The 19,979-nt window shown below is 46.0% G+C and overlaps 2 protein-coding genes across 2 annotated transcripts; both read left to right on the forward strand.

The window, feature by feature from the left end:
- The first annotated feature begins 4,770 nt into the window (after positions 1-4,770).
- Positions 4,771-7,079, forward strand: LOC137353161 (uncharacterized). Its single transcript, XM_068019208.1, has 4 exons — positions 4,771-4,804; positions 5,135-5,272; positions 5,405-6,210; positions 7,032-7,079. The coding sequence occupies exons 1-4, from the start codon at positions 4,771-4,773 to the stop codon at positions 7,077-7,079; spliced, it is 1,026 nt and encodes a 341-aa protein (XP_067875309.1).
- Positions 7,080-7,871: 792 nt separating this feature from the next.
- tmem91 (transmembrane protein 91) lies at positions 7,872-18,199 on the forward strand. The gene is made up of 3 exons (XM_068019080.1): positions 7,872-8,321; positions 15,772-15,921; positions 17,790-18,199. Exons 1-3 carry the CDS (start codon positions 7,872-7,874, stop codon positions 17,946-17,948), a joined length of 759 nt encoding a protein of 252 aa, XP_067875181.1. The 3' UTR covers positions 17,949-18,199.
- Positions 18,200-19,979: the final 1,780 nt, after the last annotated feature.

Consider the following 19,979-nt stretch of genomic DNA (forward strand, 5'->3'; position numbering starts at 1 on the left):
AACCACAGGGGAAAGAAGTGCTTCCTGACATCACCCCTGAATGGCCTGGCTCCAACTTTAAGCTTATGCCCCCTTGTTCTGGACTGCCCCTATCCACCAGAGGAAAAAAGTTTCTCTCTATCAACTCCTTTGGTCATATACCTGATACCAGGTGACCCTGCAGTAAACAGGCAGCCCAAAAGCGTTAGGCACTGAGACCAGTACTGGCCCCCAGGCTTGTTTCAGCTCGCTGCACAGCAGGCCAAAAGAAGAGGCTTAATCTGTTTCTACAGACAGAGGGGGACAGACTAACATTATTTATGACACAAAGGTAGAATAATAGCCACATGTAAAGCATTAACTGACTCCTTTAGGGGGAATTGAAGTGTTCCACGCAGCTTCTGGCAGGGCCTGTTTTTTTTTTGAGTGCAGCAATTAAGACTGTGAGAAGGCTCCTGATTGCCTTCAATTGGCGCTATTTACAGCTGTCACCTCTCCAGCACCAGTGAATCGAGCTGAGGCCCCATGAGCTCCGAGGAATTGTGTTCTACAGCAAATTACAAAACGCAGTGGAACTCAAATTATCCCTGTGGGTGGAAGCAAAAAAAAAACATTTAGAATGATGTGCTCGGTAATTTAGTGGAAAGACATTAAAAAAAGCAATCAGATATTCAACTGGGAAAGTTAGGGTACCAGATGGATGGCCTTCACTGGAATATAAGAACTGGAGAAGGCCATTCAGCCCCTTGAGCCTGTTCTGCCTTTCAGTAAGACCACGGTTGTTCTGTATCTCCACTCCATGTACCCACCTTGTTTCGTAACCCTTAGTGCCCTTGTCTGAACAAAAATCTATCAGTCTCAGCTTTGAAATTTTCAGTTGAACCCCCCCCCCCAGACTCAACAGCTTTTTTGTGGGAGAAAGTTCTAGATTTCCACCACCCTTTGTGTGAAGAAGTGCTTCCTGACATCACCCCTGAACGGCCTGGCTCGAATTTTAAAGTTATGCCCCCTTGTTCTGGACTAGTCCCACCAGAGGAAAAAGTTACTCTCTATCTACCCCATCAAATCCTTTAAATCATTTTAAACGCCTCAATTAGATCCTTAATTTTCTATATTCAAAGGAATACAAGTCTAGACTATGCAATGGAGGACTTGGGCCTTTTAAAGGCGCTTTATAAATTCAAATTGTTGTTGTTGAACTCAATTCTGAACCTTTTCACCGAGCCCCGACTGATTGCAGGCTCCACATTATCAGAGAGTTAGAAGCCAAGCAGGTTTCGTGTTAAAGGGTCATTGTGGGGGGAGCATTCAGATCATCAGATTAGGGAGGACTCGTCGTGACTGAGGGTTTACCGACAGATTGAGTCTCAGGTATAAACTAACAGCACTAATTACCGGGAGGATACTGTCAGGATTTACTGAGGATGAGGCAGCAATCCTCAATCTGGACCTTGAGCCACTTATTTCATTACAATGCAGTTCGATTCCCACACAAACCCTGTACAGGGCCAGCGTACAGCCTACACCACTGTATGAATCAGACCGGTCCACATCAAATGGGGATTGAGTGAAAAAGTGAGGGAAGCAGAGGACAGTGGCAGTGGAGGAAAGAGCAAGCTAGGAAGGGAAGGAGAGAGAGACACAATGAGGAAAGGAATAAGGGATGGAGGGAGAGATAGAGGGAGGAGAAGAGATGAGCAGCAGGAGGGAGGCAGAGAGGAAGGGTGGAGAGTGGGAAATAGAGAGATGGATGGCGGGAGAAGAAAAGTGAAAGGGTAGGCAGAAAGACGCAGGAAGAGACAGGGAGATTGAGAGAGAGAAAGGGAGAGAGAGGAATGGAGGGAGAAAGAAGGCAGGAGAAAGAGCTAGAGGAGGGAGGTGAGGAGATAAGGAGCTGGAGGAATGGAGAGTGAGAAGGATGGAGAGAGGGAAATGGATGGCGAAAGGAGGAGGAGGGAGGGAGGGAAGAGAGAGAGAGGGAAATTGAGAGAAGGATGGTGGGAGAAGGAGGGAGGGAAGACGGAGCCTTGGCTGTCAAGAGTCCACATCCCTGGATCTTCATCCCAGGAGAGTCAGCACCTTCCAGGAAGAAGGGAAAGCAATTGTGCAACATGTGCTCTCTTTAGTCCACTCGCAAGTTACCTCGGGTTAGCCTCTCTTCCTCGGGAGCAGTGAGCAAAGACAAATGGAATGTTCTAGCCTTATGTTCCATCTCTTAACTATAGTCAGTGCCTGTTCCATGTTTAGCTGCTTGCTCAGCACACTGCAGATGAACTAGGCTGGGCACCAATACCCGGGCACCCCGCCAGACACCTAACCCAATCCAGGGTTGGCACGCGGGTAGGGAAAAGCGAGGCACCGACAGCTGCAGAAGGGGAGCCGAACCCCGTTCACTCAGTACAACAGCACATGCCAAAAAGCACTAGAGGGGAGCAAGACGGGCACTAGGACCGAGGAGGAGCTCTTCAGCCAGTGGCGAGGGTAGGATTGATTGGAGAGGTAGTTGGAGATGCGGTGTTTGGTGCATGACTGGATTAAGAGGTCTCTGCTTCAGAAAACTTTCATTGGGGAAGTCGTATCGCTGCTCTGGGCTGCGCTTGCGAACACCTTGTGCAAGGAAGCTCATTTCTGACGGGTGTTTTATAGACGGAGATGCTAACAGCTTCTGATGCTGAGCTCGTGCCACATATCCCACAGTATTTCCCGGTAAGCCCCTCGCTATATGTTGCTGTATCTTTCTCCTCCTTCACCCTCTCAATTCTCAATCAAACTTCGGGCTAACGTGTCGATCCGACAACAAGTAAAAGTGGAAAGTTTGATCAAACTTCCGAATTCTTAAAATGGTTCTGAACCTAATGGTCAATTCAGAGGAAAGAAAATACCGAGCAGAAAATGCTGGGAGTACACTGTCTGTCTGTGCCTGAGAAAGAGAGAGAGAGAGAGAATGAAAACAAAACCTCTCACATTTCCATCGCAAGGTTAGTCTCATCGAGTTCATATTGTATGACTCCCACACCACTTCCGCATTCATTATTCCCTTTTTATCCCTTCTCTCTATTCCATTCTCATTTTAATTGCTCTTTTTCAATTCTCATTTTTTACCCTCTTTATTTCATCTCTTTATTCTCTCTTTCAACAACAACGTGTATTTAATATAGTGCCTTTCATTTGATAAAATGTCCCAAGGTGCTTCATAGGAGTATTATAAAACAAAGTTTGACACTGAGTCACATAAGGAGAAATTAGTGTAGGTGACCAAAAGCTTGGTCAAAGAGGTAGGTTTTAAGGAGAGTCTTAAAGGAGGAAAGGAAGGCAGGGAGAAAATTCCGAAGATTAGGGCACAGGCAATTGAAGGCACGGCCACCAATGGTGGAGTGATTACATTTGGGGATGCTCAAGAGGCCAGAATTAGAGGACCGCAGATATCTTGGAGGGTTGTGGGGCTGGAGGAGATTACAGAGATAGGGAGGGACGAGACAATGGAGGGATTTGAAAACAATGATGAGAGTTTTTTAGATTAGATTAGAGATACAGCACTGAAACAGGCCCTTCGGCCCACCGAGTCTGTGCCGAACATCAACCACCCATTTATACTAATCCTACACTAATCCCATATTCCTACCAAACATCCCCACCTGTCCCTATATTTCCCTACCACCTACCTATACTAGTGACAATTTAGAATGGCCAATTTACCTATCAACCTGCAAGTCTTTTGGCTTGTGGGAGGAAACCGGAGCACCCGGAGAAAACCCACGCAGACACAGGGAGAACTTGCAAACTCCACACAGGCAGTACCCGGAATCGAACCTGGGTCCCTGGAGCTGTGAGGCTGCGGTGCTAACCACTGCGCCACTTAAGATCGAGGTGTTGCTTGACCGGGGGTCAGGAGCAGTGAGCACAGGGGTGATGGCTGAACAGGACTTAATGTGAGTTAAGACAAGGGAAGCAGAGTCTTAAATGACCTCAGGTTTATAGCTGCCCAGTGTCAGCTGTGGCTCGGTTTGTAATATTCTTGCCTCTGAGTCAGAAGGTCGTGGGCTGAAATACTGAGGGAGTGCTACACTGCTGGTGGTGCTGTCTCTTGCATGAGATGTTAAACCAAGGCCCAAACTGTCCTCTCTAGTGGATGTAAAGATCCCACAACACTATTGTAAAGAAAAACAGGGGAGTTCTCCCTGGGATCCCAGCCAATATTTATCCCTTGATCAACATCACGAAAACAGAATATCTGGTCATTATTACATTGCTGTTTCTGGGAGCTTGGTCTTGAAAGGCACTATATAAATGCAGGGGGTAGAATGTGGGAGGCCAGCTGGGTGAGTCAAGGTGAGAGATAACAAAGTATGGTTGAGGTGGGGGCTGAGTAGGGTAATTCTATTCTCCATTCTCTCATTTTATTCCACTTCTCCTTTTTCCATCTCTTTATATTCTCTCCCTCTTTATTCTCCCCTGTTTTATTCCCTTGCTCTCTTCTCCCAGTCTGCTTCCCCTCGCAGTATTTTCACTGCCTGGTGCACACGGCTGTGCACATGGTGATTGCACTCCTGTTCGGGGCAAAACATTCGCGTTCCCCCAAGAAAAGGAATGGCAGTGAAGTCGCACACTATTTCACCGTGAGTCAGTTTCATCAGATGCAATCCTCAAGGTACATAAACCACGGAATTCAGGGGTCAGACTGTGGGAATGTAGGATACATGAAGCAACATTCCGCAGGGGAGCCTCACAATTCCAACACTAGACGCTAAAGCTCCACTCTTTGTCTCACTCCCCCCCATAAACCAGTTGGTGATGTGCATCTTTTTAATGTCCACATTGCTGCAAGGTCAGGGCGGTAGGTGGGCAGGGGTCAAAGGTGAGGTGGGGAACAGGATGGAGGTTGAGCAGGGGTCAGAGGTGATGTGGGGATGGGGCGGGGCATGATAGTGGAGTCGGGGAGTGTTGACACTATGTAATGGGTTTTTGCCATCTACACAATGAGGATCACAGTATAGGATCCCACAGTTAGCAACCTCCAAAGAGAGGCAAGGTCAGGGCAGAGGTTTGGAAAGAGCATGGCTGGGAAAAGAATGGACCTCTGCCAGGGCAGGGTTTCTGGAATGTACGTGTGCAGGGTGTATGTGTGTTAAAGGAAAAGTATAAATACAAGCTGTAGTTGTTGTCTATGTGTGGTGCGTCTGTGTGTTTGTCTATCTGTCTGTGTGTCTATCCGTCTGTGTGGGTCTCTGTGTGTCTATCTGTCTGTGTGTGTGTCTCTGTGTGTCTATTCATCTGTGTGTGTGCGTGTATCTGTTTGTGCGTGTGTCTATCCGTCTGTGTGCGTCTGTCTATCTGTCTGTGTGTGTGTCTATCCGTCTGTGTGCGTGCGTGTATCTGTTTGTGCGTGTGTCTATCCGTCTGTGTGCGTGTGTCTATCTGTCTGTGCGTGTGTCTATCCATCTGTGTGTGTGTGTATCTGTCTGTGTGTGTGTCTATCCGTTTGTGTGTGTGTGTATCTGTCTGTGTGTGTGTCTATCCGTTTGTGTGTGTATGTCCATCTGTCTGTGCGTGTGTCTATCCATCTGTGTGCGTGTCTATCTGTCTGTGTGTGTGTGTGTGTCTATCTGTCTGTGTGTGTGTCTACCTGTCTGTGTGTGTGTGTATCTGTCTGTCTGTGTGTCCATCCGTCTGTGTGTGTGTCTATCTGTCTGTGTGTGTGTCTATCCATCTGTGTGCGTGTCTATCTGTCTGTGTGTGTGTGTGTGTCTATCTGTCTGTGTATGTGTCTACTTGTCTGTGTGTGTGTGTATCTGTCTGTCTGTGTGTCCATCCATCTGTGTGCGTGTCTATCCGTCTGTGTGTGTGTGTCCATCTGTCTGTGCGTGTGTCTATCCATCTGTGTGCGTGTCTATCTGTCTGTGTGTGTGTGTGTCTATCTGTCTGTGTGTGTGTCTACCTGTCTGTGTGTGTGTGTATCTGTCTGTCTGTGTGTCCATCCGTCTGTGTGTGTGTCTATCTGTCTGTGTGTGTGTCTATCCGTCTGTGTGTGTGTCTATCTGTCTGTGTGTGTGTCTACCTGTCTGTGTGTCCATCCGTCTGTGTGTGTGTCTATCTGTCTGTGTGTGTGTCTATCCGTCTGTGTGTGTGTCTGTCCATCTATGTGTGTGTTTATCTGTCTGTGTGTGTGTCTATCCGTCTGTGTGTGTATCTGTCTGTCTGTGTGTGTGTGGCTGCGTGTTTCTATATCTGTGTGTGTGTGCATGTGTCTGTTTAGGTGGGGGTGTAGCTATGTTTGTGTGCCTGTATGTGTGGGTGTGTGCCTGTCTGTCTGTGTATATATCTCTGTACCTGTGTATGTGTGTTTGGGGATGGATGTGTGTGTTAGTCTCTGTGTGCGTGTGTGTCTGTGTATGTGTGGGGGGGTTGGATGGATATGTGTGTCTCTGTACCTGTGTCTGTGTGTGGGGGAGTGTGGCTCTGTGTGTGTGTGTCTGTACATTGGGGTGTGTGTGTTGTTGGGGGGGGTGGGGGGGTGGGGTGTGCAGTTTATTTACCAAGTTATTTCATCACTGTCTCTACCTGCCAGCTACTGATTTGTTCAGTCAGGTTAACAGTCTCATTATTCATAACAGCACGCGGTCCAGCTTTGTTGAATTGTTCATTCTCCTTCCACTCTCCACATTTCTCACTAAATGAAGTGATGGTGACGGTGGGTCCCACACAGAAATATAAATGGGTGACAGTTCCAGAGGAGTGATTTTTAAATATCAGTGAGAAACCCAGGGGAAGAGCCATGGTCTAGAGCACAGTACAGAACCGAGGACGGAAGAGAGATGGAAAGATGAGCTAAATTAGGAGCAAGCAGGAGAAAGTTCCAGATTTCCACTACCCTTCGTGTGAAGAAGTGCTTCCTGACATCACCCCTGAACGGCCTGGCTCTGTTTTTATGGTTATCCCCCTTGTACTGGATTTTTGTACCCGAGGAAATTATTTCTCTCTATCTGCTTCTTGTACCTGTGCAGGCTTTTAGTGATTTCTGTATTTGGACCCTAAATCTCTCTACTCTTTCACAGTTCCTCATTTCTCACCATTTAGACCTGCCTATCTTAGGCTCAGAGTGAATGATCTCACACTTTCCCACATTGACCTCCATCTGCCACAGTTTTGCCCACTCACTTAATCTGTCAATGTCCCTTTATAACTTTCTGCACCAATCTACAAGATCCACATTATTCCACCTAACTTAGTGTCATCAGCAAACTTAGAAATATGGTATCTATTCCTTCATTCAAGTCACTTATATCATGAAAAGCTGAGGCCCCCGTACAGTTCCATGGGGACACCACTGCCAACTGGAGTACACACCCATTATCCCTACTCTCTGTCTCCTATCTTTGAACCAATCCCTACCCAACTCAATCGTTTGCCTCCAATTCCATGTGCTCTCATTTATCTGAAGAGTCTCTTATATTGAATCTTGTTCAATGCCTTCTGCAAATCCATATAAATAACATCCAGAGACACTCCCTGATATATCACATGCGTTACCCCCTCGAAAAATTTAACTAGGTTTGTTACCCTTTACAAATCCATCCTGGCTCTCCCTGAAGAGCCGATTCCCCAATGTTCTGAACAATATTTAGCCCCAACCAACATCACTAAAACAGATGATCTGGTCATTATCAGACTGCTGTTTGTGGGAGCTTGCTGTGCAAATTGGCTGTCACGTTTCCTACAACACTTTCAAAAACTACTTCATTGACTGCAAAGCGCTTTGGGTTGTGAAAGTTGCTGAATCTTCTGAGAAAACTTGATTTTAATTATTGCCGTTATTGGAAAGAATAAACCCACCGTTTTGTTTAACAGAGGCAATGCAGAGCACCTACTGACTTTGGAAGGAAAAGACTGAAACGATGGAAAATCTGCGGGAGCTTCAGAGCCCCCTGTTGGGAAAGCAGACGAGCGGCAAACCATTTAGTCACGTATTGCTCAACCAAAAGGCAGCCCAGGAGGAACTTTCATCTCCCCAGGACAGAGCTGGCCTCTCACCAGTGCCCATCTGGAGCTACCTGGTTCAGGGCAAGTCTCCCACCAGCATGGACTCCCAGCTAGTCCCACAGCACCTGGACACCTGTTCACTGCAGAACACTGTGGAGTCTCTGTACAGACCGAGCCTGATGCTCTGTGCAGACCCCAGAGTCTGGGCAAGCCTGAAAGACTGCACTGAGACCACTTTCACTGAGACTGGGGAGCAGGAGATCGGAAACTCCATGGAGCCCAAGGTTCTGGATCCTGAAGCAAGTCAGGTGAAAGTTCCAACTGTCTCGATCGATGTGGAGGACCTTCCCTTTCTGGAGACACAGGTAAATTGGTTACCATGGAAATCAAAATGGGCGGAAGGCAGTATTAAGCCCATGTTGCCTCCTGCCCTAATTTGCCACTTATATTCGGGACGTCCAAAGATTCCTTCTGGGGGAAAAAATTGGGAATGTGGGAAAAAGACTATTTTAGTTAGAACCAACAGGCCTATTCCTTTCTGATTGATGACAACCTCAGCCCCATCCTACTCTTTCACCATATCCCAAATCCTCGCTTCCCCAGAAGTTGCTTTTTCAATCCATTTGGTACTATTTGTCTCACTGATCTTCCTGGTGTCCTGGCCAACATTCCTCCCCCACCCAATAACACCACAAACAAGACAGTCCGATGATTCATTTCCTTGCTGTCTGTGGAATCTCCTTGTGCACAAAATGGCTGCTGCACTGGCCTACGTGGCCAACAGTGACAATGTTTCAAAGCAATTCATTGTACATGTGGCAGGTTGAGTTATTTCCCAGAGATTGTGTCAACATGTTATATAAGCACTGCCTTTATGCCGTACAATGTATTCCAAATTTCTGTTTTGCACCCTATCTACTGTAAGTTTCCTAAAATGTCTTGTATTTTTTTTTTAAACCTTTGTTAGTCTGAAGGATTTGCAGGCAATATCTGATCCATCCCCTTCATAAGTTTGCAAAGCTCTAGGAGAAAATGTCTGAACCCAGGGAGGAGGTGGCAATGGCCACCTGAAAGCAATGGCAATGGACATTTCAATCCTGAGCTCAAACACATGACCCACCTGTGGCTGCCCATTGGGTGGTGTTGATGGATAATGTGGGGGGTCAGGGAAGGCACCTCTGCCACTCTCAGCCCAAGCAGGTTAAGTTGAAGCAAGAGAACTGAGCAGAAGAATTCAGCCTGACAGCCCCATTACCCAATACTGAGGGAGTGCAGCACTACTGGAGGTGATGTCTTTCAGATGAGACCTTAAACCGAGGCCCCCGTCTGCTCTCTCAGGTGGACATAAAAAATCCCCCGTGACACTATTTGTAGGAGAGCACAGGAGTTCCCCCAGTGTCCTGGCCAACATTTATCCCTCAACCAACACCTTAAACAGATAACTCGGCCATTATCACATTGCTGTTTGTGGGAGCTTGCTGTGCGCAAATTGGCTGCTGTGTTTCCTACATTACAACAGTGACTACATTTCAAAGGGAGTTCATTGGTTGTAAAGCGCTTTGGGATGTCCTGGTGTGGTGAAAGGTGCTATAGAAATGCAAGTCTTTCCGTCGTAATCATTCTTTATTAACTCGGACATTGTTGGGAAAATGGTAAAAGTGAACCGACACACAAATCTATCGATTCACCTCCTCTGTACTCCACCACACGCCAATAAATTAAGAGTTTGTTGCTATCCACTTGATCCAATGACAAGTAAATTGACTGTGATATTAACCCACAGTTGGTGGAAGATTAACATTAAATTACACGGAAATTACACCAAGACAGGCCATTCAGCTTATCCAGTGGTCTTTATCCTCCACTGGAGCAGTGTCCTAATCCCATGTGCCTTCCCTGTTCCCATATCCCTTTCCTTCACCACCTGACTAACCTATTCTTAAATACTCGCATGGTCTCTGCTTCAATCACCAACTCCACAGTGGGTTCCAAAGCCTCACGAACCTGCTGTGCAAAAAAAAAGGTTTCCCTTGTTTTTGTTCACAAACTTTTACACTTAATCCTTCAACTTTATTCCCTTGATCTAGGTGACAGGAGTTGGGAGAGGGCTTCAGAAACCCTCCCCACATAACCATCTAGTGGCTGGAGCCTGCAACTACATCATGACAGTTGACATAGCAATTCACAATGGGAAAAGTTGAGTTAAAAACATGACCAAGATCCTGATAACAGGGAGTGTGCTTATGCAAGATTTTCAATGATCTGCTTCTGTTTAAATTGAATGTTGAACTGGTTAAGAGGGATGTTGAACTGGCTGTGATGGGCGTTGGACTGGGTAAACTGGATGTTGCATTGTGTGAGTGGAGTATTGGACTGGACAATTTGGATGTTGGACTGAGAGAGTTGGATGCTGGACTGGGTGAGTTGGATGTTGGAGTGTTTAAGTTGACTGGATGAGTTGGAAGCTGAGCTGAGGTAACGAAGAGATTATGTGATCAAGTCCTGAAACAGGGTTTGAACCCATCATCTTTTGACTTAGAGGCATGAGTACTAGCACTGAGCCTCAGCTGACAGTTACATTAACTGCTTGTTTGCCCAGTCCTTGCCTGTGGGATCTTGTTGAATGGAAATCATGCCCTGAATTTGTCTACTTAACAATCGAGTTCTCGTCTTTCCTCTTGTGGATGTAAAAGATCCCACAGCAATATTTTAAGAGAGAGCAGAGGAGTTCTCCCCAGTGTCCTGGACAATATTTATCCCTCAACTAACATCACTAAAATAGATGATCCGGTCATTATCTCACTGCTGTTTGTGGCAGCTTGCTGTGCACAAATTAGCTGCTGCGTTTCTGACAACAGTGACTACACTTCAAATGTACTTCATTGGCTGTAAAGCACTGTAGGATGTCCTGGGGTTGTGAAAGCCACTATTTAGTAACTCTGTGCATGGGGGAACTTAGATTTGTCTGCAACGTGATTAGAGAATTAAGTCTCTCACTCAGCATTAAATTCACCTCGATTATCTCTCCAATGCTGTTGAATTTTACAATAATTTCCTCATTATTCACTCCTGTGAAGTAAAGCAATAATCCACATGATTGAAACAATTAGGATTTATTTTAATTAGTTCCCTTGGGATTAGAGTAACATTAGGTAGAAATCTACAGCATCCAAAACCAACAAAATCCTTTTTGCATTTTATAAATAGCACAGAGTGAGAAAGAGAAACAGAGAGAGAAAGAGAGAAAAATGGAGAGAGAAGGGAGAGATAGAAGGATGCAAGACAAAGACAGACATAGAGAAACAGAAAGGGAGGGAGAGATGGGAAGATGGATGGAGAGAAACAGAGAAAAATGAAAAGAGAGACAGGGATGCAGAGAGAGAAAAACAGAAATGGTGAGAGACTGGGATGCAGAGAGATGGAGCAAGAGAAGGGAGAAAGAGATAGCGAGAGACAGCAACAGAAAGAACCAGAGAGGGAGAGAGATGTTGAGGGGGAAGGTTGAAGAGATACAGAAAAAGAGATGGGGAGAGAGGGATATGAAGAGAGGAGAGATAGAGAGAGGTAAAGAGAAAGAGACAAAGAGAGAGAGTGATGAAGAGACAGAGAGAGAGTCATCTTGGACTGGATGGACGTTAATGGATATAATGAGTGGGTTGGCAAAGAGTCACAGGCTAGGAAAGGCTCAGGTATAATCCACAACTTCGTGAACCTTAGCCAGGGTTGAACTTGGATGCTATGAATGGCCTCAGCATCCCTTGGACTGGGAAAGTAGAAATAACTGACCCTGATCCACTGGCATTTGCTGGTAACAGTAGACACGTGCGTACATCAGGGTGTGCTGCCCCCACAGTTGAAAACCCCGCCAACACAAATGTCCACAGGCAGCTCCTAATATCTCAATGTTACCGAGTCAACCATTGCTTGAAGCTCCCAGTGAGACGGTTGGTGACTGTCATAAAATTGTGTATTTGAGCCTCACTCCAGGGACATGAGCATAAAATCTGGGTTTGACATTCCAGTGCAGTACTGAGGGAGTGCTGCACTGTCAGTAGGTGCCGTCTTTCAGATGGGACATTAAACCGAGGCTCTGTCTGCTCTCCCAGATGGATATAAAGAATCCCAAAGCACTATTTTGAAGATCAGGGGCGTTCCCCCCAGTATCCTGGCCAATATTTATCTCTCAACCAACATCCTTAGAGCAGATTATCTGGTCTTTATCACATTGTTGTACGTGGGTGCTTGCTGTGTGTAAATTAGCTGTGGTGTTTCCTACTTTACAACTTCAAAAGTACTTCATTTGGGACGACTTGAGGTCATGAAAGGTGACAAATAAATTCAAAGCTTTATTTTAATTATGAATACTTTACCAAGCTTGGCTTAGTTGCTGGCAGTCTGACCTTTGAGTCAGTAAGTTGTGGTTTTAAGCCCATACCAGCAGTTCAGTACTGAGGGTATGCCATCCTGCCAGAGGAGCAATTCATTAAAGATTGCCAGCTCTGGTTGGACATATTCTTGGAGGTTACAGCACAATAGTTCCATGGATGAGTGACTTAATTTACAACAGGATTGTCCAACATACGGCCCGCGGCCCAGGATCCGGCCCGCCAGTGTAAACTGTACCCAGGGCTGTTCCTCATCCTCGCAAGGGTTTTGTGACTGGAGATGGGAAATTTCCCTTTGTCTTCTTCTTGCAGACCGGCCTTTTTAAAAAACATCGCGCTGTCCGTTTCACAGCTGACAGCTGCTGAAGCAGGAACGCGCTTCCCAACTGCGGACAGATTCTGGGTTTCTGGGCTTTTCAAAAAATTCGGAAAAGCCCAAATCTGTCCGAAGTTGGGAAGCGCATACCTGCTTCAGCAGCTGTCAGCTGTGAAACTAACAGTGCGATGTTTTTAAACAAACTGACCAATCACAAAGCTGCTGTGCTGAGTGCTCCCGCTCCCTGCAATTGTCACAGAGGGGGAGGGAACAAAAATAGGGGGGGGGGGAACCAAGAGAGAGGGGCAGACAGAGAGAGAGGGAGACAGAGAGAGAGAGAGAGAGGGAGACAGAAAGAAAGAGTGGGGGGGACACAGAGTGAGGACGACACAGAGAGGAGGTAGCAACACAGAGAGGGGGTGATCACAGGGAGAGAGAGAGAGACAAAGCGAGAGATCAAGATCACTCCTGACAGATGGACATCTATATGAATACTCCACATCACTACAAGTGTGCAGGCAAATGTTGACTACTTGTGCAAGCAAAAAAATGCCAGGCATCACACTAAATCAGTGTCCAACATAGTGATGAGAAAGTAAGTCAATAATCTGCTCATTTAAAGCTTCTTCACAAAAATGCCCATTTGTTGTTGTTTTGATCACTAGTAAAATAACTTTTTAATGCCTTTATCTTTCCGAAATTGTTTCACTGGCCCCCCCCCCCCACCCCATATAAGACAAAAATTGTAATGTGGCGCCCCCAAGTGAAAAAGTTGGACAACCCCTATTTACAAGGATAGATTGGCAAAGCTGGGGATGTTCTCCTTAGGGAAGAGAAGGTAGAGGTGTTCAAAACCATGAGGGGTCTGGACAGGGTAGATATGCAGAAACTGTACCCATTGGTGAAAGGGTTGAGAACCAGAGGACACTGATTTAAGCTGATTGGCAACAGGAGCAATGGCGACATGAGGAAAAATGATTTCACGCAGCGAGTGGTTAGGATCTGGAATGCACTGCCTGAGAGTGTGGTGGAGGCAGATTCAATTGTGGCTTTCAAAAGGGAACTGGATAGTTATCTGAAGAGAAAAGATTTGCAGAGCTAAGAGGGAATGGGACTAGCTGAGTTGCTCTCACAGAGAGCTGGCACGGACATGAATTGGCTGAATGGCTTCCTTCTGTGCTGTAACCATTCTATGATGCTATGTCATGATCTGAAGTCCCTACACTCCCAATATTGGTCATCCAACATGCCCATCCTCATATGTCAAATGGAAAGTGAACAGACTGTTCATTACCCAATTACCCTATATCCATCAGATGATATGTTAAACCTGTTGATATAAGAGTAGAAAGCTCTCCCAAGTGTCCTGGTCAGCACTGCATTCCACCAGAAACAGATTAGCTGCTCCTGCATCTCATTTTCTAGTTGCGGGATCATGATGTGTACAAATTGACTGTTATTTACCTGGAAAACAAGTCTCTGCAGTAATTAATTGGCTACAAAATGCTTTGGGCTGTCCTGAAGAGGTGGTAAGATTCTATGTAAATGCTTTACCTTCTTGCTATAAAATCTTTGAAACTATTGCTATTCTACTCAAAACCTTGCTTAGATTATGCTCTTCCTGTCTGCAAACGTTACTTCCCATAACATTGTCAAGCTTTCTAAGCCATGAATGCAGAGTTTCCCATCACAGGTTGTTGAACCAAATCACTTAAGTTGATTCTGATGGGGTGTCTCCTTTAACACCTCACTATTGGCGACTGTATTTTCAGCCACCTAAGCCTCACGCTCTCGAATACCCTTTCTAACCTCTCCCCCTCCCTTCCTTCAAGAACATAAGAACTAGGAGCAGGAGTAGGCAATTCAGCCCCTCGAGCCTGCTCCGCCATTCAATACGATCATGGCTGATCTCATCTCAGCCTCAACTCCACTTTCCTGCCCGTTCTCCATAACCCTTCAACCCATTACTAATTAAAAATCGGTCCATCTCTTCCTTAAATTTACTCAATGTCCCGGCATCCACCGCACTCTGGGGTAATGAATTCCACAGACTCACGACCCTTTGAGAGAAGTAATTTCTCCTCATCTCTGTTTTAAATCTGCTACCCCTTATCCTAAAACTATGACCTCTCGTTCTAGATTGCCCCACCAGAGGAAACATCCTCTCTACATCTACTTTGTCAATACTCTTAATCATCTTATATACCTCAATTAGATCTCCTGTCATTCTTCTAAACTCTAGAGAGTAAAAGCCTAAACTGCTCAATCTCTCTTCATAAGACAAACCCCTCATTCCTGGAATCAATCTAGTGAACCTCCTCTGAACTGCCTCCAATGCAACTACATCCTTCCTCAAGGGGACCAAAACTGTACCCAATACTCCAGGTGCGGTCTCACTAATGCCTTGTACAGTTGCAGCAACACTTCCCTTCTTTTATACTCTATTCCTTTAGCAATAAATGCCAAAATTCCATTTGCTTTCCTTAATACCTGCTGCACCTGCATACCGGTTTTCTGCGATTCATGCATGAGGACACCCAGATCCCTCTGCACCGAAGCATTTTGAAGTTTCTCTCCCTTTAGATAATTTTGCCTTTCTATTCTTCCGACCAAAATGGATAACCTTACACTTATCCACGTTAAAACTCCATTTGCCAAATTTTGGCCCATTCACCGAACCTATCCATATCCATTTGTAAATTTCTTATTTCTTTATTGCAACTTACTATCCCACCTATTTTAGTGTCATCTGCAAATTTGGCTATCGTACCTTCATCCCTGCATCCAAGTCATTAATATAGATTGTAAATAGTTGGGGCGCGAGGACCGAATCCTGTGGCACCCCACTAGTTACATCTTTAAGACCCTCCTTAAAACCCACCTCTTTGACCAAACTTCTGGTCACCCTTTCTCAATATCTACTTCTTTGGCTTGACATTTATGCTCCAGTAAGGCACCTTGGGACGTTTGCTGTGTATATGCAGATTGCTGTTGTCATCTGTGTTGAATTTGAATGGGGATACCAGAGGTGAAAGGCCACTGCCTGAGCCACTCCCCCATGATGTGGCATTTTACCCAGAGTATTTGCAAGTGTCAATGTTGCTGTCTTCACAGACTAATTACTACAGCGATGGTGACAGTGATAATGACAGTGACAGCACATTCTCCCTCAACATCCCTCAGGATTACCTGGGACTTGCTGTCTTCTCTATGCTCTGCTGCTTTTGGCCAATGGGAATTGCTGCATTTTACTTATCACAGAAGGTAAGATACCATCTTCTGATCGAACATTTCAGAGTTCAATCATGAGAACAGATCGCATAAACTTGGGTTTTGTTCCATGGAATCTAGAAGGTTGTGGGGGGCGATCTAGCCGAGGTGTTTAATATGATTAAAGCACTCGATACGGTAGAAACAGTGGCGCAGTGGTTAGCACCGCAGCCTCACAGCTCCAGCGACCCGGGTTCAATTCTGGGTACTGCCTGTGCGGAGTTTGCAAGTTCTCCCTGTGTCTGCGTGGGTTTCCTCCGGGTGCTCTGGTTTCCTCCCACATGCCAAAGACTTGCAGGTTGATAGGTTAATTGGCCATTATAAATTGCCCCTAGTATAGGTAGGTGGTAGGGAAAATATGGGCGGCACAGTGGCGCAGTGGTTAGCACCGCAGCCTCACAGCTCCAGGGACCTGGGTTCGATTCCGGGTACTGCCTGTGTGGAGTTTGCAAGTTCTCCCTGTGTCTGCGTGGGTTTTCTCCGGGTGCTCCGGTTTCCTCCCACAAGCCAAAAGACTTGCAGGTTGATAGGTAAATTGGCCATTATAAATTGTCACTAGTATAGGTAGGTGGTAGGGAAATATAGGGACAGGTGGGGATGTTTGGTAGGAATATGGGATTAGTGTAGGATTAGTATAAATGGGTGGTTGATGTTCGGCACAGACTCGGTGGGCCGAAGGGCCTGTTTCAGTGCTGTATCTCTAATCTAATCTAATATAGGGACAGGTGGGGATGTGATAGGAATATGGGATTAGTGTAGGATTAGTATAAATGGGTGGTTGATGGTCGGCACAGACTCGGTGGGCCGAAGGGCCTGTTTCAGTGCTGTATCTCTCTCTCTCTCTCTCTCTCTAAACTCTGCTGGGAGAATTCCAGAAAAAAGGGGTGCAATCTTAAAATTAGAACAAAACCATTCAAGGTTGAAGTCAGGCTGCAGTTTTTCCACACAGTGTAGTGGAAATCTGAAATTCTCTTCCCCCATAAGTCTGTGGATGCCAATTGGGGCTTTCAAGACAGATTGATAAGAATTTTATTAGGAACAATATCAAGAGATTTGGAGCAAAGGCAGGTAAATGGAGTTGAGGTACTTAATTGGAAATTATTGAGTCATAGAGTCAATCTAGTTCAATGATAGAACTGACTCAAGGGGCTGAATGGTCTACTCCAGTTCTTATGTTCCCAGCTACCTGGGATGGAAGCAGCGATCACAACCATTGAGGGGTTTGAGTTTAATTTTTTTTTTTGTGAGAAATTGAGCAGTGCCATCTTTAGTACTGCCAGCTGCCTGAGATGTCACAGACAGTGATGTTTCAGTGGATGAGGCTGCATTTGTGCATGTGCCAGTACCGCGCCACCTAGTGGTTGCATCGTCAGCAAACGCAGTCAGTGTGTTTAATACTCCACGGCAGTGTGGAGTAGCAGTAATTAAACATGTTGTAATCTCCTCCAGCTCTACAATCCTTGGAGGTCTCTGTACTCCTCCAGTCTGGCCTCTTGTGCATCCCCGATTTTCATCGCTCCACCATTGGCTGCCGAGCCTCCAGCTGCCTAGGCCTGAAGCTCTGGAATTCCCTCCCTCAACTTCTCCATCTCTCTCTCCTTTTAAGACACTTCTTAAAAGTGACAATTGTCCTCATAGTGACCGTGTGTCCTAATCTCTCCTTATGGGGCTCAGTGTCAAGTTTTTAGCCTTCAGTGAAGTACCATGGGATGTTTTAACTACATTAACAGTGCTATGTAAATGCAGGCCTTTGATAGATCATGAGTTTTAAATATCTTAACATCTCATTAGAACAATTAACTTTGGCTACTTCACTGCTTTATTCTTTGGTACAATTAACCTTCTAATCTTGTGCTCTCCAGACCAGCAAAGCCACAGCCCAAGGGGATTATAGGCAGGCCATCTCAGCCTCCAGGAAAGCTCTGTGTACAGCCATCTCCTCCATTGCCCTTGGGGTTTGTATGTACGTGGGAGCAGTGGTGGCTCTGGCAGTCTACATGTCAAAGAATGGCCACTCATAGTGCCAAGTCCCGAGCAGATGTCAACCTCCAGAGGCACCAATCTCCACAGGCCACCAAGACTCAGAGGAGACGCTCGTCGGACATCTGTCGGACTCCTGCAGGGCAGAGATACGGGACACCCAGCAGGAGAATCATCAACCATCTGACTAAAGGTGACCAACACTCTTGTCCATCAGGGTCTGACCAGAGGCTGCCGGTCGAGCTGCTGTTTATGGAACGTGTTGTCACACATCGTGTCACAACAATTTCACTGTACGGACAATTGGTTCAATTAAAATAAACAGAAGATTCCACTTTGGGGGCGCCTGGACTAAATCAGGGATCAGAATTGTGACTCTAATGCTGCATGGTAATTAATTGTCTTTGAGTTTAAAAGCTCTGGTCATGGGTTCCGGTCCCACTCCAGAGATTTGAGCACATAAGCCAAGGCTGGTACTCCCAATGCAGTTCCTGAGGGAGTGCTGCACTGTTGGAGCTGCCATCTTTCAGATGAAACATTAAACCGAGGCCCCGCTTGCCCTCGCAGCTGGACATGAAAGATCCCATGGCACTATTTGAAGAGCAGGGGAGTTCTCACCAGTGTCCTGGCCAATATTTATGCCTCAACCAACATTGCAAAAACAAATTTATCTGGTCGTCATCGCATTGCTGCTTGTGGGACTTGCTGTGCACAAATCGGCTGCTGTGTTTCCTACATTACAATAGCGACTACACTTAAAGTACTTCAGTGGCTGTAAGGTGTGTTGGGACATCCCGAGATCATGAAAGGTGCCACAGAAATTTCTTTGTACAGCCGTTCAGGGAATGGGAGCCAATGTGGGTCAGGGAGGATGGGGTTGAAGAGGGTAGAGTTGGGGGGGAAAAGAGTTCCCTTGCAAATGTCTGGCAGCCAAAGTAAAACATCAAGGCTTTTGTCTCTTGCAGTAAAGTGAGAAGCCCCAAACTCTTCTCGGACAAAGAACACTGAATGCTGCCCCACAGATTCAGCCGTACTCCTTTTAAAGTTCGTGGCAGCCAGAAACACACTCATTGCATTGAAGATAACACTCGCTTGCTGCTGCTAATCACTTTAAACAGACTGAAGGAACCAAGGTAAGTATGAGAACTAAAAGCTTTCGGAATCAGAGTCTGGATGATGCCTACTTAAATAATGGCGGGGAAGGGAATAAAGAACTGGCCAATTTAAATATTTGAACACAAAGCATTGAGAAATGTTTTCAGCAAATTTAAGGAGAAACCTGACAGCAACCACACTCTGCAGCTTAACATTGCACAAGTTACTTAATTCATTCTTGGGATGTGGGCGTCATTGACAAAGCCGGTATTTATCGCCCAATCCCTAGTTTTCCTTCAGAAGGAGATAGTGAACTTCCTTCTTGAACTGCCACAGTCCCTTGTGGGGGTACACCTCACAATGCTGTTAAGCTTGGGGTTCTAAGATTTTGACCCAATAACGATGAATGATACATGTCCAAGTCATAGTGGTGTGGGACTTGGAGGTGGCGGTATTTCCATACAGCTGCTGCCCTTGTCCTTCTAGATAGCAGAGGTGCTGCGGAAGAAACCTTGGTGAGTTGCTGCAGTGCATCTTGTATGTGGTACACACCGCAGCCACTGTGCACCGCTGGTGGAGGGAGCGAACGTTTAAGGTGGTGGACGGGGGTCCCAATCAAGCAATAATATAAAAGGCAAAATACTGCGGATGCTGGCAATCTGAAATAAAAACAAAGTGCTGGAAATACTCAGCAGGTCAGGCGGCACCTGTGAAGAGAGAAACAGAGTTAACATTTCAGCTCTGTGACCTTTCATTAGAATGCCAATCAAGCGAGTTGCTTTGTCCTGAAGGATCGAGTTGCTGGAACTGCACTGAGTACCCACCATAATTATTGGCAGTGCTCCCAAACTCAACTTCACAGCCAGACGCTAGGGTACTGAACTAAACAGACTGGAAAGATCCCAGGTTTCATTCCTGATCTGGGGGTGGTGTCAGAGGATAAGGATGATCAGGCAGAGGGATTGCTCTGGAATGTG

This window comes from Heterodontus francisci, chromosome 40 (genome assembly GCF_036365525.1).
Source record: "Heterodontus francisci isolate sHetFra1 chromosome 40, sHetFra1.hap1, whole genome shotgun sequence".
In the NCBI taxonomy this organism is placed as follows: Eukaryota; Metazoa; Chordata; class Chondrichthyes; order Heterodontiformes; family Heterodontidae; genus Heterodontus; species Heterodontus francisci.